Here is a 20,229-nt window from a genome sequence, read left to right as displayed (position 1 = left end):
CTTAATGCATACAACAGTATCAGCACAGGGAGTTAGTGAGATGTAAATTCACACCCTAGTGTAATGTGTCCTAATTTCCCCAAACCCTGGAGCCATTTTACTCCTGAATGAGAGCACCCACATAGAGGTTTAAATGCATTTATTTGTTATAAGCTTCTAATTGTCCTTCTGTTGAAATAGCCTTAAGCATTTTTTGGCTGGTTGGGGGAATGATGACTGTACAGGTTCAGTTTAGTTCTGGGGTTTGGTTTGGTTTTGCTAACCCCTTTCACTTTGGCAGCATATTACAACACAGTCGTCTTCTACTTTGAAATGTGTATTTTGAAATAGCGTTTCCAATGTTGGACAGAAAACAGGTCTAATTGTGTACTGTTTTTGTAATTAGTGTGAGTTGGTACACACCAAAATGCAGGGTGATCTATCAACGTTCATCTTTTTCTCTATTTTACCTGTTTTACCTGAGCGTTCAGGTGTGATGTAGCACTCCCACCTGAGAGTCTGCAGCCCAGTCAGGCATATTGATGGGCAGAAATGTTGGTATGCTCCCATTCTGCTCCAACCAGCTCCCGTTCTGCTCGTGCCCTGACTGAAAAACTAAGACATTCTATGCTAACTCTTCTTTTGAGTGTGTAAGTACTATTAATTCAGTACTATTCTGCGTTAGAAGTTGTAACAAAACACCTGTCTTCCATGTGGAGTTTCGTCAGGTGCTTTTAGGAAGTGATTAAAATGCTCCTTACACATGTGCTGGAGCAGTGTTCTACCCCCGTTGGGGATGTTAGCAGTATCATCTGCTCTACCTGCTGGTTTTGTGGCACAGGGAGTGATTTAACTTGAAAGCAGCAAGCTTTGTTTTTCTGTTAGAGCAAAATACTGGAATGTTATGATAAAACAGGGGACATAACCTTCGGAGCTGTTGTCAAAGTGTGCTTCCCCGCTGCCTCTTCAAGAAACAAGGTACTTCATGCAATGAACACTTACTGAAAGACAAGAGCAAGGGCGTCATGAACAGACATGCAAGTCTTATTTAGCTGTGGCGTTTGCAGTTTTTGTGTCTGAGTACCCCAGTATTACAGGTGTGCAGGGTGGGGATCCTCACTGCTGTACAGAACAATGCTGCTCCTGTCAGCATTTTACTACCTGGGGTAGTACAAGTAGTCCCCCGTGTACGGCTGTGCTGGTGGGGGTGTTTTTTTGTTTATTTTCGGGGCTAGGCCTCGCTCTGCGCTGCCCCCCGAGCCGCTGCCCGCCTGTGCCGCTGCTGAGGCGCGGGGAGCACCTGGCGGTGCCCCGGGGGGGCCGGGCAGGGCCGGGCCATTCCCCGTGCCCGCTGCCCGCTCCGGTGCCCGCTGCCGCCTCACAGCAGCAGCCGCACCGCTTCGCCCCCCGCCCGCCGCTGCCTCTCGCCGCCGCCTCTCGCCGCCGGGTACCGGGGGCCCGGGCCTCGCCCCCCGCCCGCTGCCTGCCGCCGCCATTGGCCGCCGGCAGCCCTCCCCCCGCTGCCCGGCCTCGCCTCCCTTCCCCTCCCTCCCCGGGCGGAGCGGGACGGAGCGCGGGGCTCGGGCTCCCCCTCCCCGGCGGCTGCGGGCGGCGGAGGAGGAGGAGGAGGAGGAGGAGAGGAGGTGGCGGAGGCGGCGGCCGCCCCTCTCCGGCCGGGCAGGGCAGGGCAGGGCCGTGCCCGCGGGGGTCTCCCCGCTGCCCGGGGCAGCTCCTCCTCCATGAGCCGCGGCTGCCGGGCGGGGGGCGGCGGGAGGCGGCGCCGGGCGGCCTCGCCGTGAGGGGCCCCCCGGAGGATGCCGGTGCCGGCGGGGCCCCCCGGCGGGGCGCGCTCGCTGAGCCCCGCGGCGCTGTCCCGGAGCCTGTCCCGCCTGCGGCAGCACCGCGCCCGCTCGCGGGCCATGCTGGCCCTGGGGGTCACGCAGATGGCGCTCGGCTGCCTCATCGTGGCCGTCAGCTTCGCCGCCCTGGCGCTCACCACCTCGGCCCGCGTCCGCCACTCCTGCCCCTTCTGGGCCGGCTTCTCGGTGAGTCCCCGAGCGGGTCCCCGCATCGCCCCGGGGGGCGCGGGGAAGTTGCTGCCACAAAGGGGTGGCGAGGACAGGGGGCGGCTGGTGAGGGGCAGGCGGCCGGCCCCGGGAGCTGCCGGGGAAGGGTCACCTCACGGGACGCAACCAAAGCGCTTAATTGGCCTCGAGGATCTCTCTGCAGTTCTTCCAACAGCTGGAGTGCTTTCAGCTTCTCGAGCGCTCGTTAGAAACCCCAAGTGTCGGATAAGTGATTTGGGTTATGCGCTTCGGAGCGTGTGGCAGAAATGGTGCGATTTCAGAAATACCTGCCTAGTGCGTTCACACGCAGCACGTTACTTATCTTTTTTCAGGTGCTTCAAAACAGAAGAGTAGTTCTGGATTAATTGTGTAGGTATTTTTCTCGGTTTTTCTATGATCTTCGGTAATTTTGAGAAGAAACCCCAGTTCTTATTAGTAGCCTTGATACTGTAGTAACCACATTCTTCTGAGTGGGGATTTCTGTGAGCAGCTGTTTGTCACGGTGAGGTGTGAATTAAGGATCCAATTCTTACATATTAATGTGCTAATAAAACAGCAGAGCTGGGGTAGATCTGGTTTCTTATCTCAACAGACCCAGCCGGAGTGTGCACAACTGATGGTGTGCTCCTGCAAGCACAGCTTGTTTGAGAGTAGTTTGTTTTCCCTTGATTGTGTAATGTTTGTGAGAAGAGACTTTTGGGGGCTATCAGTATGCTGTGAGGTACGCCGTCCTCATCTTGCAATTTTGGATACCTTCTGCTTTTCTCTTTGCTATATAAACCATAGAGAAGTACGTTTCCCAATTTGATTTTATGATTGTTATTTGCTCAGCAAAAGTAATAGAGAAGAAAGCCATGATTCATGGATGTGTGTGGTGGGGATTGGTGGAAGGCACAAAAAGTAAGGGGACGTAGTGGAAGACTGCTGGAAAGCCATATTTCCTTAATTGGAAACTTACCATTTTTATATACAATTCTGCCTTACAGATCAAATTATCAGATAAGAGAGAAGAGCAATACTTTTCTTCTAACCACTTTTTTTCTCTCAGTCCCAAGAGATAAGGTAATAACACAGTTGTTTTAAAATATGGTGTGCCCCAAAGAACTTTTGGAGGCTTATTCCTTTACACAGCATTTTCTAATATCCTTCCAAGGTATTTAGTGAGTTTAACAGAAATTAACTGTGGTAATGCTTACAAATGAAGAATATTCACTGGGGAAGAGTGAAGGCATTAAGGTACCCTCTGGAAAATATAGCCAGAGAAATAACTAAGGATGAGGTAGGTAACTTGAGAGAGCAGTAAATACTAATGTAAAAGTCCTTTTCCTGTTTGCCTGTTGCCAGGCATAAATGTTCACTCCCTTCAAACTGCTTTCATTTTTCCCATTAGAAACAAATAATTGAGTTGTTTGATGGTCAAGTAGCAATCTTAAACTCTTTCTGGAGGTGTGTGTGACACACTGTTGTTTTTACTCATTAGAAATGCACATCCTTCTGTTGGGTAGGCAACATGGGCTAGATAAATGCCTGTGTTGGGCTCTCATGGGCGTGCCTTCATAATAGTCTGAAAAACTGCAAGGTGTTCTCTGTAGGTTATTGATCATTATTAATTTGTCTGGGTGTTCTTGATTTGTATATCACAACAATAAGATATGATGGGGAAAAAAAAACGATTTAATGACACTGTTAAAACCTGTTGCTAGGTGCCTGTTAAACCTGTGGTGTTGGCATATGAGAGGAGATGATGAGCACTGTTAATCACAAGGAATATGGAACTTGGGGTACGTTCGGTGTACGTTCTCTGGAGTTCATGGTGAGGCAGGGCTTTGAAAAAGTATGTTTCTGGATGAAAATGTTGTTCCATATCCAAATGGAAACGGTAGCACATTGGACAGCTGAAAAAGGAAACAATTAACAAGAAGGCAAGGGTTTCCTTCGCTGTTCTTTGAACTATTCACAGTGAAATGGCTACTGGGAAGCTCCTGAGGACTCTTGGGCCAGGACAAACCTTGAGATTTCTCATCTTCAGTGCACTGGAAAACAGCAGATCCACAGAAGCCAGCAATATTTGTTTCAGGAGGCAAATCAGCTTTTGTTGCTTCTGAGTATGTTGTGTAGCCATGTGGAACGCTTAGAGTTTACTGTGAAAGTTTGGAAGAGATAAGTAGCTTAGCTGAAGTGGGAATTTTCAAGGTCAATTATCCAGTCATTCGTACCTGCTGAACTTAGTGCATCTCTATTTTAGTTGTATGTTGCAAGTTATTGAAGAAACGAGTTGTGAATTATCATGCTTAATTGGCTGTTCTTTCTCAATTCATTTTTCTGCTTGCTCCTGTGCCTTTTGGAATCAAAGGACAAAAGAGATAATAGGGCTCTTTAAAGGATGAGCTGTCTGAAAATAGGGATAATGATTTCAGTAGTGTATTTATATAAAAATAAAGTGGAGAATTCTATTTGCAACTCCCTCTCTTTCCCTCTCCCAAAACTTGATTTTTTCTAACTTAACTGTATAAATATGGTGTACTTCTTAAACAAAAAGCCCTAAAGTTGTTGGAGTTGCTATACAGTGCATCAAAGGGTTAAACTAGTTGCTGTGTGTGAGTGGCGTTTGCATATAGAAATAAAGTTAATCATGTTTCTTTAGTTCGTGTGATGATTTTGAGTTTAAAAAAAATGTGATATATTGCAGAATAAATTGTGGTAAATTAGAAACACTGCTCTGAATTACTCGAACATCACTTGTGATGCGATGTTCTTAGATAGACTGATTTAAAAAAATTACAATGTTTTAACAAATTCAGGGTTGATTTTTATTGTATCTAGAGAAAAATTAGAAACTTATTTAAGTGCTTCCAGGCACGGGTATTTTTTTTTTTTTTTTGCTTGGAGGAGGTAAACAGAACAGTAACTTTTGGAGTCCTGATTTTTGACAACACTTTGATTTAAGCACATAGTTGTAGCTATAGCTACAAGCCTGAACTTAATGTCTAATTTATAAAATAAAAGTATATAAGTTTGCTTTCGGTTTTAAGTATGAACTTCCATCCTTTCTAACGCCATCACCGTGTGTAACACAGTAAGCAAGCAGTATCCTCATTGTACCATTCTGTTAATCCTGCCACCTATCAAGAGTCTGTCTCAACAAAACGATATTAATGTGAGGATACAATTTGTTTATGAGATTGGTTTTGCTACTGTTTACAGCAGAAAGGAGTGTTGCTTAGTCTGAGGATTTCAGGATTTGTTGTTGGGTGAGGTAAAAAACAGGTACTTCTACATTGAATGTGTTTTATCCAGAGATGCTGAGGGATAATGGACATGTAGCTTCAATGTCACATTCACTCTTCACAAAATAAACTTGTTTTTATTTATCTGTATTCATTATTTTCACATTTTTTAAAAAAGATTATTGTACTTGGCCTCCAATAAAAAGACTACCTTTTAGTTAAAAGAAAGATCAAAATTAAATGTATTATTTGAGCATTGATGCTACACAGCCAATGGGCAGAGTAACTTTATCAGTGATAAACACAAATACTTATGTCCACATTATGCATTGCACTGATTGTTGTTCTAGCATAAAAGTTAAATTGAATGTTACAGCAGTGAAAGCATTTGTTGGTCAACTACTAAAGTAGGAGGTTTTCAGATTCTGACTCTGTAAACAACCATCCAGAACATTCTAGGACACACTCTAAACTAGCACTTTGAACATCTGGGCAGCATGCTGGCTGCTTTGTTATTCTGAAAATAACGCTGGAAGAAAGTGGTTTTATTGTGTACCAAAAGTAGCGGTGGTTCAAACTAACTTCATCTCCTCATCTTTCCAGGGGCTCATTCCAATACCTTTCAGAAAATTTGTGAAAAATGAGATTATAAAAATGAAATGCAGCTATATAGCTAGGTGAGGAGCATTTAAGGAATGTGAGGGGTGAAGAAAGCAAAGGCACTTCTCAGGTGATCCTGACTGCCAAGCTGCTGCCTTAACTCTGCATTTTTCCTCATGGTGAAAGGCCACTTAAATATTCTGTGGGAAGCTTCAATTTTGGTGTTTGTTATCGAAAAGCCAAAATATATTTAGTGAACTCCTAATGAATATATGGGATCCCCACATGAAAAGTAACTGTTTCCATTTGTTTGCTTCTACAGAAGCCTGGCAGCTGAGAACGTATTTAGTTTCTGAAAGGTTGTATCTTGTAAATGATAAGAATCAGGAATATGCATTGGTCAGCTTCTCTCTTAACCCAAATGGATGCCTCTGTACTCCTTTCTGCCTTCACAATTACTTTCTGAAAGACCAATATTAACTCAAAGTGTGTTAATTTGATTATTTTTTTGTTTGTTTTACAGTAATTTTTAATAGGTACTCTTTCATGTGAAATACATTTTAATTACAAGTCAAGAACAAAAGGGGGCGTCAAAGAAGAGTATTTCTCAGAGTTGTAGCCACAAATATTTGGTTGTAAAGGATGCTTGAAAAAAGTTGTTTTGGGGATTGCATGGTTATTTAAAAGAATCTAAATGGTATACATTATTTTCGTGCTTTAAATAACATTTTAAAAGTAGAACAAGCTAGAAAGCACAATAAAAATGAAGAAATGCCTATAAAATAACAAGCTCATGCCCATGAGTCCTCATTATCACTGTGTGCATGTAGGAGTTCCCTTAGATCTGTATCACATGGTGTCTCTGACACGTCAATGACACTGCTACCACAGAGCCTGCTGCATGGTACCTGGAGAGAGGAGTGGGGACTGGGGGAGAGGCCAGATGGGATGGCTGGTGTGCTTCCTTTCCCAGATAACATTGTGCAGGTTGGTTCAAGTGTTGACATCTTTTCCATGTTGCTTCTTAAGCAGGAAGGTTGGAAGTGTACCAGGAATGGCTGTCCTTTCAGAAGGACATCACTAATGTTGCTGTGGGAGGTAGGATTAAGATTAATGTACAGGCTGAAGTCCTTCATATGCCCAGTCCTTCATGTTTGTTTTGGCAGAAGAGAATTAGGCTTTTAGAAGAGTAGTTGAAAGCCATACCTCTTGCCTTATTTCAATTTCTATAACGGGGATTAATCTGGGCCTATAGGAAGTCATTTAAAAATTAATTAGTTTCCTTACATTTTTTCCACCTTCCTCATGAAATCAGGTAAGTCATGGATTTGAAATGAAGCTTCACCATCAGACAGTATTTTGGGTTCCCGTGAAATATTATTACAGTATGCAGTAACTAGCAATAATATTAAAATTATTAGTGTCTATTTCTGAAGTTCATGCTTATTCGGTAAATATGTTCTTGGCTACCTAAGTAGTATAAATAGTCAGTGCAGTTTTTCCTTTGAGCTCTTAAAGAACTCACTGTGATTTGACAGACTAACTTCTGTTAGTATGTAATAATTGTCCTTTGAATGGAGAGGAACCTTTACTGTAAAAGCAGTAGTGACAGTACAAACGATAAAAGTTTATACAGATGATAAGTAAAATCAACATCAAGATGCCATTTTGATGTCTACCAAAGACTGTGTTCTCATGTTCCCTAACCTACATTGTGTGCTTATTTTCCTTCACCTAACTTACTGTGAAGAAAATGTCTGAAAGCCTAAATATCGATCCAGCTATTAGGAAAAGAAATCCCCAGTGACAATGCCTGTCAGCTCTAGATGAGGACTGTCTACAGTGTTCCAGCATATCCTTCATTTGTTTGTGAATGTAAGGTAATTGGAACAAGAGAGCAAAGCCATTCTCTACCATTGAACCATAGAAGCAGTACATCTTTGCTTATGGAACTAGTATTCAGCACTCGATGCACTGTACGTGTCCTTCCACTTGACAGTTCCCTCTCATGTCCTGACAATTTAAAAGCTTCCCTTACGGAATGAATTGTTTGAGGTTAACTTGACATTTTCTCTGGATCAGCTGTTTTGGTTCCAAAAGTACACAAGTAATTATCTTGAATTGTCTGGTTAATTAACCAATTTTGAAAATCAAAGATAAGTAGTAATGGGCAAAAGAGGAGTCAGACTGAGAAAGACGGTTACTTTTTAATCTCTAATGTTCCTGTAAGAAATGATATTCTTATTTTGGGGGTGGTGGGGGTGGTTATTTTTTTGGTGTTCTGGCAATTTCTTCCCTTCATCCACAACTGCTATGATTTAAATAACACCCATGAAAATAGACAGGTCTGTGAAGAATGGAGTTTTCCCATCTAAAAATGTCTACATCTGGTTGAATCTAGAGGCCCTGGAAAATAGGAATTACTTGATTTTTTTGTTCATAGTTAGGAAATGTATGAGAGACCCTAAACAATGTATTTCTTTGTACCCACTGTACTGTAATCAGAAAAAAGAATCTGATGCCAAATTGAATGCTGTACTAAAATGCAGTAATCTGTTATAGTCTGAATTCTAAAAAAAATTAGCCCATTTAGGCCACTTTTTGAGAACTTGGGCTCTAGCCCATTTCAGTAAAAAATTGAGATTTTTTTTTTTTTAATTTGAGACAAATTTTTAAGTTACATTTCCATAATTTAGAGACGTCTGGGAATACTTCTGGTATCTTGCTTCAGCATGTTAACGGTATAACATTAAAGGATTTAAACCAAAGAATGCCTTCTTTGCCTGTACTGTCAGTGCTTCAGAATTAAGTCTTTCAGACAAAAGTATTTTGGGCTGTTGTTGATGTAATCCTTCTCCAGAGTTTTAAGAAGGTAGTTTGGACCAATAATAAAGAGCATGTTTTTTTGCAGAAGGATTCTGGGTGAAATGGTATAGAAACACTGAGACTTTTAAAATCATTTGGCCAGTAACTTAATTCTCAAGCAAGCAGTCAGCTGACGAAAGCGGTCAGAAATACCAGCAGCATCTAACAAAGTCACCAGGTGCAGTAAGCGTGAGTTCTTACGTGTTAGAAAGCAGATGTTCAACCACGCATCTTGTTAACCTTGTGTGATTTAAGAGCAACCAGACACTGGTTCTGTGTTTTAAGAGTTATATCGGCTCCTACTTTATAGGCAATCCTACAAAAAATGGAAGCAGATGGATGTGAAGTTCTGACTACCATCATGCATGCCAAAGAAAGTGCTAAAGGTGAATAAGATGTGAAAGTCTAATAGTGAAAAAATAGTATGATGCTCTGTGAAGTGTTCTGCTTCCAGGAAGCAGAGAATTCAACAGTCACTGTAATTATGTTTGTTAAATGCCCACGAGGAGCCTGCAGCTTAACAATAATGCACAATGATTAATATAATCAGTAGGCTCTTGTGGAAATAAGAGGTTTGGTGGTATAAATACATAAAATGATGCTTTGTATGAAGTATTTTTTTCATTATTTTTTTTTCCTGGAGATCAGCCTGAAGAAGATGGATAGTGAATTTCTAATTTTACCAATGTAGCTTTGAAAAAAGGATGCCATGATTTTCTAATTAAACTACCAAGAAATAGGCTGAAAAAGAAAAGGTAGGCTTGCACACTAGAAAAGAGGGAGGGTCTCCATCAGAAAAAGATACCTGATGCAGCTGTTTTAGAAAGTGGATCTCTCAGAAGCAGTCATCAACTTTTTGTTAATTTCAGTGCCAAACCATCCAATGTATTTTTAGTGTTAAAATGAGCATATTTGGTGTCTGTTAAAGGATGCTTCTATCAGTTATCTGGAAGAAATATTTGTTCCCCCAGCTGCTATTTGAAATGCCTCAGGAATGGGAAGATGAGAATCCGTACCTTCTCAGACAGGATCACACCTCCTTAGTCCCAAAAGTACTTGCTGAAGAAATGTGCTCCTTCTGTAACCTGTTCCTTCTGTATTTCAACATCTGAGAAGTGGTGATCTGTTGTTTTACAAAGCCATAAATAGGCTGTACCGTTGGATAACAAGGTTGTACAGATGTGCTGAGGGAGCTGTAATAATCATCATAGCCATGAGTTCTTCACTTTCTTTGTCTGATACAGGAAAACTTTTTCTAGTCTAACCTCTCAGTATATTTTAAGAATAACTAAGATGTTACAGAGACAGTGAATTTATTTATTTCAGTTATAAAGTAAAGCTTAGGGAAAGTATTAACAGATAATGCAAGGAATATTCTCATTCAAACCTAGGATTATAATCATAGCATTAGTAGATGTATAGTTTTGCTGTTTATAATCCTGTGGGGAATTGTAAGTTATATAGAAGTAACCTTCTGAAATTTAAAAATAGTTTCTGCACAGTCATTTATTTATTGGAGGTTACTAAAACTACGTAAGCTAACAGCTGATCTTTTAAAAGTGGACTGCTCATGCTATTTTTCTCTACAAATTGGAGGTTAAATTTTCAGGGAAAAGGGTTAGAGGGAATGCTTTTTCTTCATTATGGAAGAATATCCCATTTTTTGGCTTTCTCATCGATGATTGTAGCAGTCCCCAGTGCCCGTGTTGAGAAGCCAGGAGCAGTTCATTGCTGCTTTTCTCAAGTTGCCTGAGCTTCTAGCTCTTGTCCTGTGCATAAGCCTTTTGAAGTCATCCTTGGTATCTTTGCCTGTGGTTGTTGACTTCTTGATCTGTTATGTTACTCTTCCTCAGATTAGCATCACATTTGTTCTGACCAGTCTGGGCAGGTACTTTTTTTTTTTTTATTATTATTTGCTGTTGTTAATAGTCTGTTCCAGTTGTTAACTATCCCTGTTTTGAAAACCATTTACTTATTTCTAGAAGCATCCCTTTGTACCATTAAACCCCATTATTTCTTCTTCTGTTCTCAGTGGACATTGGAATATGCTTTATTATTTCACAACAACTGCCTGTATACTTGAAGGCAGCTACTGAATGTCCCTTCTGTCAGTAAATTAAACACCTGCAGTCTTTTTATCATTATATGTGGATCTCTGATCCTTTCCATTGCTCTTCTTTTTATCATTTAGCTCCTTCACTGAAAATGTTGATCAAAGAAAAATCTCTGTAGAATTTAACATGATAATTCTTAACCATTGCTTGCTATCAAATAGTCAAATATGTTTCATGCATAGTTTTTTACCAGTTGTATTCTCAACACAAAGAAAAACAACCCCCCAAAGCATTAACCTTGTGATTGATCTTAACAAGGATTCTAGCTTAGTTATATGAGAACGGCAAGAAACGTTAGTCATGAAGTTCATTCTGCCAATGAGTGTTGACAAGAAGAAAGTGATTCTTTAGATATCAGAATTGGCTTTTACCAGTAGCTTTGTCTCTTTATGCATCAGCAGAGATAAAAGGCTGATGTGCAAGTGGCACACTTTTCTGAGGGCATAGAAGTGATGTCCTAAATAAAAATGAAATGAAGCCAGTGAAAAAGCAGCATAGAGAAGATGCTTGTGATAACCAATTTTTTTGGCTCTCTCTTCTCCAAGTTTTAAACAACTTGTTTGTTCAAGAGTATACTGGTGCTATGTGGGCTAGCGAGGTTACTTTTTAAAGTGTAAATGCAGGCTCACATTTGGAAGCAAATCACAAGTGTTGTCGGTGATGAAAGGACTGCTAATATAATATCATACAAACTGCCAGAAGCGCATAAGAGAATTTTTAAACAGCGATTGCGTACTAAATAACATTATTCACATGGGCTGTAGCTTTAACTGTCCAAAAAATAGATATACAAATTTGCTGATAGATTTTTTCCAGTTGCTAGCCTCAACTAGCCCACAGAAGCAGAATCTCCTTGTTTTTATCAACGTTTTCATTTGATAAAAATCTAAATTAATGCATCAAGGATGGGGGAAAAGTACATGTAGATAGCATTAAACATCTTATTGACATTATAATTACATTACACCAAACCCAAACAAATGTAAATTAACAGCATAAGTGGAAGTAATATGGACACTAAAAGAACAGTAAAAGCTAGTTTCTTCATGATGTGTATGTTGTTTGGTCATGGACACAAGCTGTACTACCCTTCATAGCTGCAGATGGTGAAATCTGAGGTTTACTGGTATAAAAGGCATGTTGAGTGTGTTTTTCTTCCTTTTTTTTTTTTTTTTCCTCCTGTCTTCAGACCACTGGCCTGTGCGAATTAACCTGATGGTGTATAACTGTCTGGGCAGCAGCAGTAGCTTAGCAACACCAGCTAGTGCTGATGCCAAAGAACAGGCTTGGCTTTCATCGTTTTTAAATGCCAGCTGGTCCTTCAATAGTCTTTCTATATTTAGAGATTCATTGATAGGCACATTTTGACTTCTAGGCCTACGTTGGGTTTTACCTGCAAATTAGCTGGTAAAGAAACCGGAGAGACCAGAACCCTTTAACAGTAGGCATCGATGTAAGACAGGATTTAGGGAAGGGGTGTTATAAGCATAAATACCTAAGTGAATCCTTGTGGTACTTGGAGATAGGGAGTACAGAGAAACCTTCCTTGTGACGTATTCACTGTAAGTGCGCAAGCAGAACTGCTTACAGGTACTAAAGGAGCAGTAAATTGCATTCTGAGAATGGCAAGGTTTTCTAAGCAAAATTTCTTAGTAATAGTGTCTGAAAAATCTGTGTGTGTGTTCTTGAAATAAACAATTTTGAAAGGAAATTTAATATTACAAATACAGATACACATTCTGTACATGTAAGTAAAACATCAAGAATTGAATACATTTTTATGACAGAAAGCATAAAGTTGTAGAAATATAGACCTGGAATGCACTTTAACAGCTCATGTGTTCTGTCTTTACTGTGAGATCCATCTATAACTCCAGCATCCCTCACGAGTGCAGTTGAGGTATTCCTAAATTTTTGGAATAAAGCAAACTTTGTAAACTGTTAGTGAAGTGCTGAAAAAGCTTACCTATATCTGTGCTAATAGCAATCTCATATGCTCCCTCTGTATATCCTAGTTTAAATCTTTGCTGCAAGTTAAGCCTGATTTTTTGACTCAACCTTGGTGGACACAAAGCAAGCAATTTTTATTTTTTTTATAACCTACAAGAAAACTTCCACTAGCCTTTAACCTGATGTAAACAAAACCATGTCTGTCTACTGTTACGTATAAATCATACTTTCTAGGTATTATGCCACCTTTGGACTAGAACCTGGATTTCCTGTATAGTAGCTGGGCATATTTAATACAATCTGATGCCCTAGCTTGGGAGAGTTTTTTTGCTGAGGCTTCAGAATGATCAAGGGGCTGGAGCCCCTCTGCTCTGAAGACAGGCTGAGGGAGCTGGGGTCATTCAGCCTGGAGAAGAGAAGGCTCCAGCTAGACCTTATAGTGGCCTTCAGTGCCTAAATGGGGCTGCGGGAAAGCTGGGGAGGGGCCCTGTGTTTTGGAGGGTGTAGTGGTCGGACAAAGAGTAACAGCTTTAAACTAAAAGAGGGGAAATTTAGATTACGTATTAGGAAGAAATTCTTTACTCTGAGGTGCTTCTCAGCAGCACCTGGTTGCTCTGGTCCTGTTGGCCCACACTACTTGTCAGTGTAAACACTGTTCTTACGAGTGTTGTGTTTTAGCAGGCTGTACTATACTGATCTCACATAGGTTTGCTTTTTTGTTGTTGTTTTTTTTTTTTTCTTTAAACCGTTAGCTGGTAGGTAGTCATTTGGATGTTGTTTGTGCCACTTCTTTGTGTTCTGTGAATTCCCGTGGGCCCTGCTTCGAATGACTCACCTCAGTATTCTTGCTGTTTTCTGATTCACATTCCTACCCTGGGTCTGTTAATTGTATTAAATATCTGGTCATACCTGTCATATACGGAAAAAGCCAAGATGTTTTTAATATTAAAAAAAAAAAAGGCTAGTGAGCTTTCATGGAAGGAACTTTCCTGTTACCTAATGGACTAATATTTTCTCTTTGTGATGCTGGAACAAACCTTTCATGTCCCTTTTTAGTTTTAGCCAGCTTTGTATTTCTGGCTCAGTCTGTACGTGAGCCTCTTGCAGCCCTCTAGGAGTTGTGCTGTCTGCAGCTCATTAGAGCTGCCCTCAGCAAAACGTGGAACAGCTGTCATTGGAAGGACTTCTGGTAACAGGTAGGTGGGATGCTTCGTGGCTGCAGATTTGCTAGTTATGAACACTTGTATGTGTCTTCTGGTTCTGTTTTTTTGTTGTTGTTCCTGTGAGTAATTACTATACCTGTGCCTGGAGAAAAGGACTCTCTCTCTCTCTCCTGTTTGTATAATACTTCTAAACAACTTTACGAATTTGAAGCTGGAACTGTGCAACTCAACTTGTATGTGACTTAACCTGTAGCAGAAAATGACTTTATTTAATATTTTTCTAGTCAAAAGCCCTTTGTTTTGATGTTAAAGGTATTTGGTGTGCAGTAGAGAATAAACTACAGGCTTTTGCTAAAGGATAAGCAGTATTACAAATGTGTGTATACGTACATGTACATGTATATATTTGCATACACACGTATAGTTTGTGATTTTCAGGATACAGAAAAACACAGGTTGAAATTTCAGAATAGGAGAATTAATTGTGATCTCCTTTCACTGTTCAATCTTATTTTCTTCATCTGCTTGAAAAAATACTAGACTTAGGAGGAAATTGCAACTAAAGTTAAAATTTGAAAAGTTGGTGGTTTGTCCTTTGGAAGGTGGAGGTGGGCTTGTGGGCTTGGTTGCTTAAAAACTGGCAAACCATAACAGCGTACAGGAAGACAGTTCACTTGCCTCTCTGAAGGATGACTCAATGCATGGGAGAAAAAAAAAAAAGCACGTTTTTAGTTTTCAAATATTGATGCTGAATTCTAATAAAGCACTAAATGTGATGTCCTGTACAGACTGACTCATTAAAATGCTCGGTACGAAGGCTTAGCTATAGCTCAGGCTGTAACAGCTCTTTACTGTTAAAAGTATAAGAGTACTTCCTACACACTGCAAAGAAGTAAGGATTGGTGATCAGTTAGGAAAAAAAAAAAAAAAAGTATTGAGAGGCTGCATATTTGGGGAACATTAAATCAAGAAAGTGACTTTCTTCTGTGTAGTGAGAGCTGAAAGTAATAAAGAGTGACAGTGACATTGAAAGAGCGGGAGGTTTTTCACAATTATTTGTACTTGAAATGCATGCTGCTTAGGTCTCAAGGATGTCTATATGGAGGCTGCTGTTGCCAGTGAAATGACAGAACAGTGCAATAATGTTGGTAGGGAACCTATCTATCTATAAGAGAACGTCTTTGTTAAAAGGAAGAGTTGTAGCAGGGCGTTGGTAGCTTTTTAGATGGATGCTTTTTAACTGTTTGATTTAAGAAATAAAGCTTCCCTCACTGACGGACTCTTGGAGATCATGAGGTAGAAAAAGACTGGGTTTCTTTGGCTTACCCAAGGTGTAAATCAAGTAACTGAGCTTTTCAGTCCCGGCTCAAGTCATTCTGTTACTGCCTACAGAACTGGTGGATAGATGAAAAAATATTTAAGAATATTGCAAGCTGCTTTTCCTTTGAGTATCTGCCAGCCTGGATTGGTACATTTTGTCCTCCTCGTTGAAAACTGCTAGGTAGGAAGTTAACTACCAAGTTCAAAATCTTGTGCATGTCAAAATAGCAGTGCGGCAGGTTGTAGGGTTTAGAAGCTGTACAATGCATGTGGTAGCTGCAATCTTTATCACAAAGATTGATTTTCTGAGTATTTATAATCTTTCTTTCGGGAAGCAAGACTAACTTAAGCAGAGAGGAAAGCAACTCCGATATGGGAACACGAAATTAAGTGAGGATGGATTTCTTGTGCACAGGCAGTACCAGATACTGGCTTTTAACTGTCTCTGTCATTTTTCAGCAAGACATTTTAAAGCAATTAACTTTTTATATGAGTTTACGATCAGTGGGATAACAAGAAATCATGGATCCTGGAGCGCAGTGCATCGCATACTGAAACATGTGGGCCTGATTTGGCACCATGTGCCACCAGAATAATTTTTTTGTTGGAAGATGTCGCTTTTTAAAACATATCTCTGGTGCCTGTGCCCTGCTGAAACTGGTGTGGCACCTTGTGAGTGGGTTTGGTGGGTTTTTTTGACAGATGGAGTTGAATATTGTCATGCCAAAAAAAAAAAAAGAATAGTTTGCAAATCCAGCCTAGGGGTAGCAGATCACAGAAACAAAGGCTTCTGTTCCTTTCATTAAGTTAATATTTTGCTACTGTCACTCAGGGATTGTTTTAATATGCCATCAATAATGTTATATTTTGAGCTTTCTGAAATGCTTTACAAACACCATGTTATTCATCTGGTGCTGGACTGTAAAGACTTTACAACGGAATTTAGAAGTGATTTGTCAAGTCCTTGGAATACCACATGAAGCAATTGAGATCAGGAGTAAAATACCAAGTCTGTTTAAAACAGTCAAGTGACACCAAAGTCCTTTACAGGAGCTTGGTTAATGGCCTATCAACTAGACTTAGTCTGTGACACCTAAGTTTTACAGTTGTTTGCTGTTTTGCTTTTGATTTGCTTCTCGTCAAGAAACTGGCTTGGCTCTCAACTGGCGCACGCTTCGTTGGGTTAGAAACTGGCTGGATAGCCGGGCCCAAAGAGTCGTGGTAAATGGAGTCAAGTCCAGTTGGAGGCCGGTCACTGGTGGCGTTCCCCAGGGCTCGGTGCTGGGGCCGGTCCTCTTTAATATCTTCATCAAAGATCTGGATGAGGGCATTGAGTGCACCCTCAGTGAGTTTGCAGATGACACCAAGTTAGGTGCGTGTGTCGATCTGCTCGAGGGTAGGAAGGCTCTGCAGGAGGATCTGGATGGGCTGAGGTCAACTGCATGAAGTTCAACAAGGCCAAGTGCCGGGTCCTGCACCTGGGGCGCAATAACCCCAAGCAGAGCTACAGGCTGGGAGATGAGTGGTTGGAGAGCTGCCAGGCGGAGAAGGACCTGGGAGTATTGGTGGACAGTCGGCTGAATATGAGCCAGCAGTGTGCTCAGGTGGCCAAGAAGGCCAACGGCATCCTGGCTTGTATAAGAAGCAGTGTGGCCAGCAGGGCTAGGGAAGTGATCGTCCCCCTGTACTCGGCTCTGGTGAGGCTGCACCTCGAGTACTGTGTTCAGTTTTGGGCCCCTCGCTACAAGAAGGTCATCGAGGTGCTTGAGCGGGTCCAGAGAAGGGCGACGAAGCTGGTGAGGGGCCTGGAGAACAAGTCCTACGAGGAGCGGCTGAAGGAGCTGGGCTTGTTCAGCCTGGAGAAGAGGAGGCTCAGGGGTGACCTTATCGCTCTCTACAGATACCTTAAAGGAGGCTGTAGCGAGGTGGGGGTTGGCCTGTTCTCCCATGTGCCTGGTGACAGGACAAGGGGGAATGGGCTTAAGCACCAGGGGAGGTTTAGGTTGGATATTAGGAAGAACTTCTTTACTGAAAGGGTTGTTAGACACTGGAACAGGCTGCCCAGGGAGGTGGTGGAGTCACCATCCCTGGAAGTCTTCAAAAGACGTTTAGCTGTAGAGCTTAGGGATATGGTTTAGTGGGGACTGTTAGCGTTAGGTCAGAGGTTGGACTCGATGATCTTGAGGTCTCTTCCAACCTAGAAATTCTGTGATTCTGTGATTTAGATGTAAACTGACAGCAGTGTTCTGAAGACATAATCCCGTTTCTGTGGAGTTCTGCCAGTGATTCTGTGGGAAACACCATGCAGTAAGAACACAGCTTGCTCCATAGAATGTTCTGAGGAACATTTCCCAATGCAATCTCTTTGGTCTGCAAAGACTGGTAAGGTCTCAGATCACGAAGCTCAAAAGCAGAAGCTGACTGTAGAAGTAACACGTTTGCTGTAAGGCAGTTAATATTTGGTCTTTACGTGGTAACTTGTGGAGAGGAAATAAAACTCGTTCTAATTTTCAGTCTTTTATCTGCTCAATAATTGGTTTCTGAAAACAAAGCTTTCATCTTGTGAGTTATCTGAAAAGCAAAAAGAATTTCGGAGTGTTTGTTAATCTACGTGCATTGATAGGAGTGATGTTGCCTTGGCGCATCTTGTAGGAAATACTTCTGAGTCAATCAGCGCAACCTCATTTTTTATGTAATGAGACATGATTTTCATTTCCTGAGGAAGCAAGGATGTAAGAATGTCTTTCTGAGTTGATTTCAGCATAAATACTATTGTGTATCAGCTCCTCTGCTGGGTGGCTCAGCTAAATACAGGAACAGAAACATTTCCTTTATAAGGCAGCAGCCTGCATTGTGCTTCCCAAGTCGGACTGAGAGGCCTGCTGTTGCTGTGTGTCCAGGTCACTTTTTCACATCTTTGTTCACTGTTCTTGTTAGCTTGGTGAACTTATTTAGGAAAAAAAAAAAAAGAGAGAGAGAAAAGAAAAATCTTCTCCTCCTGCACCTAACATTTATTTAGATTCTGTCCCAAGATGATCAAATTCTTTGTCGTGCAATGTGTAATCTGCATCCTAACAGAAAACATAACAGGATTCTGACATTACAGGAGAGATCACCCCTGAAAGATTTGTTTTAAATCAGTAACTGTACTACTCACTGTTCTCTTTGTGTGTGTATCCTTTCAGAAGGAAAAAAAAAAAAAAAACTTTTAAAAATATTATGGGTAAGTTAAAAACTGCAGCTACCTTAGTCTGTTGGTTACACAGTGGATTCCTGCAAGCAGTCTCTGGCTTTGCACGGTCACCCTGAGTTCTCCCAGGTGGAAGCAGAGAGGACGCGAGTGCCAGCAAATAACGGGAGCATTGCTGATTATCTTAGCTGAAATTTAAATATCCTGTGATTGTAATTATAATTAATCGTTTGATTGAGGATTGAGCTACTCCTTTTTTATATTTTGGTACTTCTACAATATCTAATTTTCTATGTTGAAAGTAAGATTTTCAAAACAGAGGTCACCATAGTAAAAACTGATATGAAAAATATAGCAAAAGGTCAGAATTGAGTGTTTTCATATGGTGTTCTGGAGAATTGTGCCACAAAAATATATATTGTCTTATAGTTAGATCAATACGTTAAAAAAGTATGTTATTTTTGCCTGTATTTTTCAGCTAAGTTTGTAAGCTAGACGGAAAATATTTGAGGCATAGCCAAGCAGGCATAGCCTCTTTTTGACAGAGAAAATAGTAGCTATAGTTTGTGTACTGTCCTGCTTCTGAACCTTACATGCATTTATTTTGCTTTATGGACTGATTTGTTGATAGTATCTGAGGAGGAAATTGATTATTTTTGTGGTCAGTGTTTGGGTGTTGCAAGAAGAGGGTGAGAGGCTGTTGGGTATGGAGGAAAACGACTGCAGACGTTTCTGCATAGCACACCGGTGCTGCCTATGTTTGTACACACAGGTGTAGCTGGTATTGCAAGTCAATGTTAATGATAGCAATTTTTACTTTAAAATGTGGAGTAGGCTTTAGTGTTTTAACAGTTGAAAAAGAACACTGAATGCGATGAAAGTAGTAGTTATGGCTTGGACATGGTGTGTACCGTGTAAACAGCAAAACTCATGTTGTGAGAATTAAAAGCTCGAGGGATCCGAGTACTAAGCTGCAGTAAGGGACACATTTATAAGTAAAAGGGAAGGTTGCTGCAGGGGTAGAGGTTATTGTAGGAGCTGTGCTGGGCTCTCAAGGCACTTGAAGCCTGAAGGTGATTATTCTGGGGTCAGAGGGATCTCTTGAGTATGGTGTGGTTCAGGCAGCAAGTATGGAAAGGTTAATGTTTGCTTGTTGACTTAACATTTGAGATGTTCTCTTTCATTTCTTGTCAGTGTCCTTTTCAGCACAAAACACGTTAAAAACCATACCTTGAAGAAGTAGTTATAAGAATTTGTACGGTTGCTGATTAATAATGCTATTTTTAATAGTAGTTTAAGATATTTTTGGAGAATGAATAGGGTACTTGAGCCTGTGGCATGTTTGAAGGATTTTTATTTTATTTTTTTTAACAAACTGTCCTAAGATGCTTGGAAGACAAAGCTATTTAACAGTTCCCTTCCCTCAGCCAAATGAGAATAAAACATTTTATGTATGAAGCGAGATCGTACAACGTTAAGCCTCCCATTTAAATAAATTTTGAAGTTGTTCTAGTTGTTGGGTACTTGCAGAATGTCTTGCAGGTGCTGAAGTATCAGTATGAGACCCACCAGCTCCCGATGTAGTACTCTGAGCCTACCATGCCCCTGAAAGCGGGGGCAAGGACATTGTGGAGTGGCCCAAGAGATATCTTTGAAGCTGTTGTAGGTAGGAGGGAGGAAGAGGCAAGGTAGTCAGTCCCCTAGGATCTTTCTTAGGGTCGGGGACAAACAGCGATGATCTCCATCTCCTGACCT

The 20,229-nt window shown here is 41.1% G+C and overlaps 1 protein-coding gene across 8 annotated transcripts in view; it reads left to right on the top strand.

Moving 5' to 3' along the window:
* Positions 1-575: 575 nt before the first annotated feature.
* The window catches only part of ENTREP2 (endosomal transmembrane epsin interactor 2), a 136,232-nt gene continuing 116,578 nt past the window's right edge, over positions 576-20,229 (top strand). For 3 of the 8 annotated variants that reach the window (XM_068696030.1, XM_068696032.1, XM_068696029.1), the window contains exon 1: positions 1,524-2,024. In XM_068696030.1, coding sequence (XP_068552131.1) covers positions 1,794-2,024 — 231 coding nt within the window. In that variant the 5' untranslated portion in view covers positions 1,524-1,793. Of the gene's footprint in view, positions 630-781; positions 958-1,522; positions 2,025-20,229 lie in introns of those variants that run through there. The other 5 variants (XM_068696036.1, XM_068696034.1, XM_068696033.1 and 2 more) reach the window with 3 other exon arrangements.

Source organism: Anas acuta, chromosome 12 (assembly GCF_963932015.1).
Source record: "Anas acuta chromosome 12, bAnaAcu1.1, whole genome shotgun sequence".
In the NCBI taxonomy this organism is placed as follows: domain Eukaryota; kingdom Metazoa; phylum Chordata; class Aves; order Anseriformes; family Anatidae; genus Anas; species Anas acuta.
This window is presented reverse-complemented; position numbering and strand designations above follow the sequence as displayed.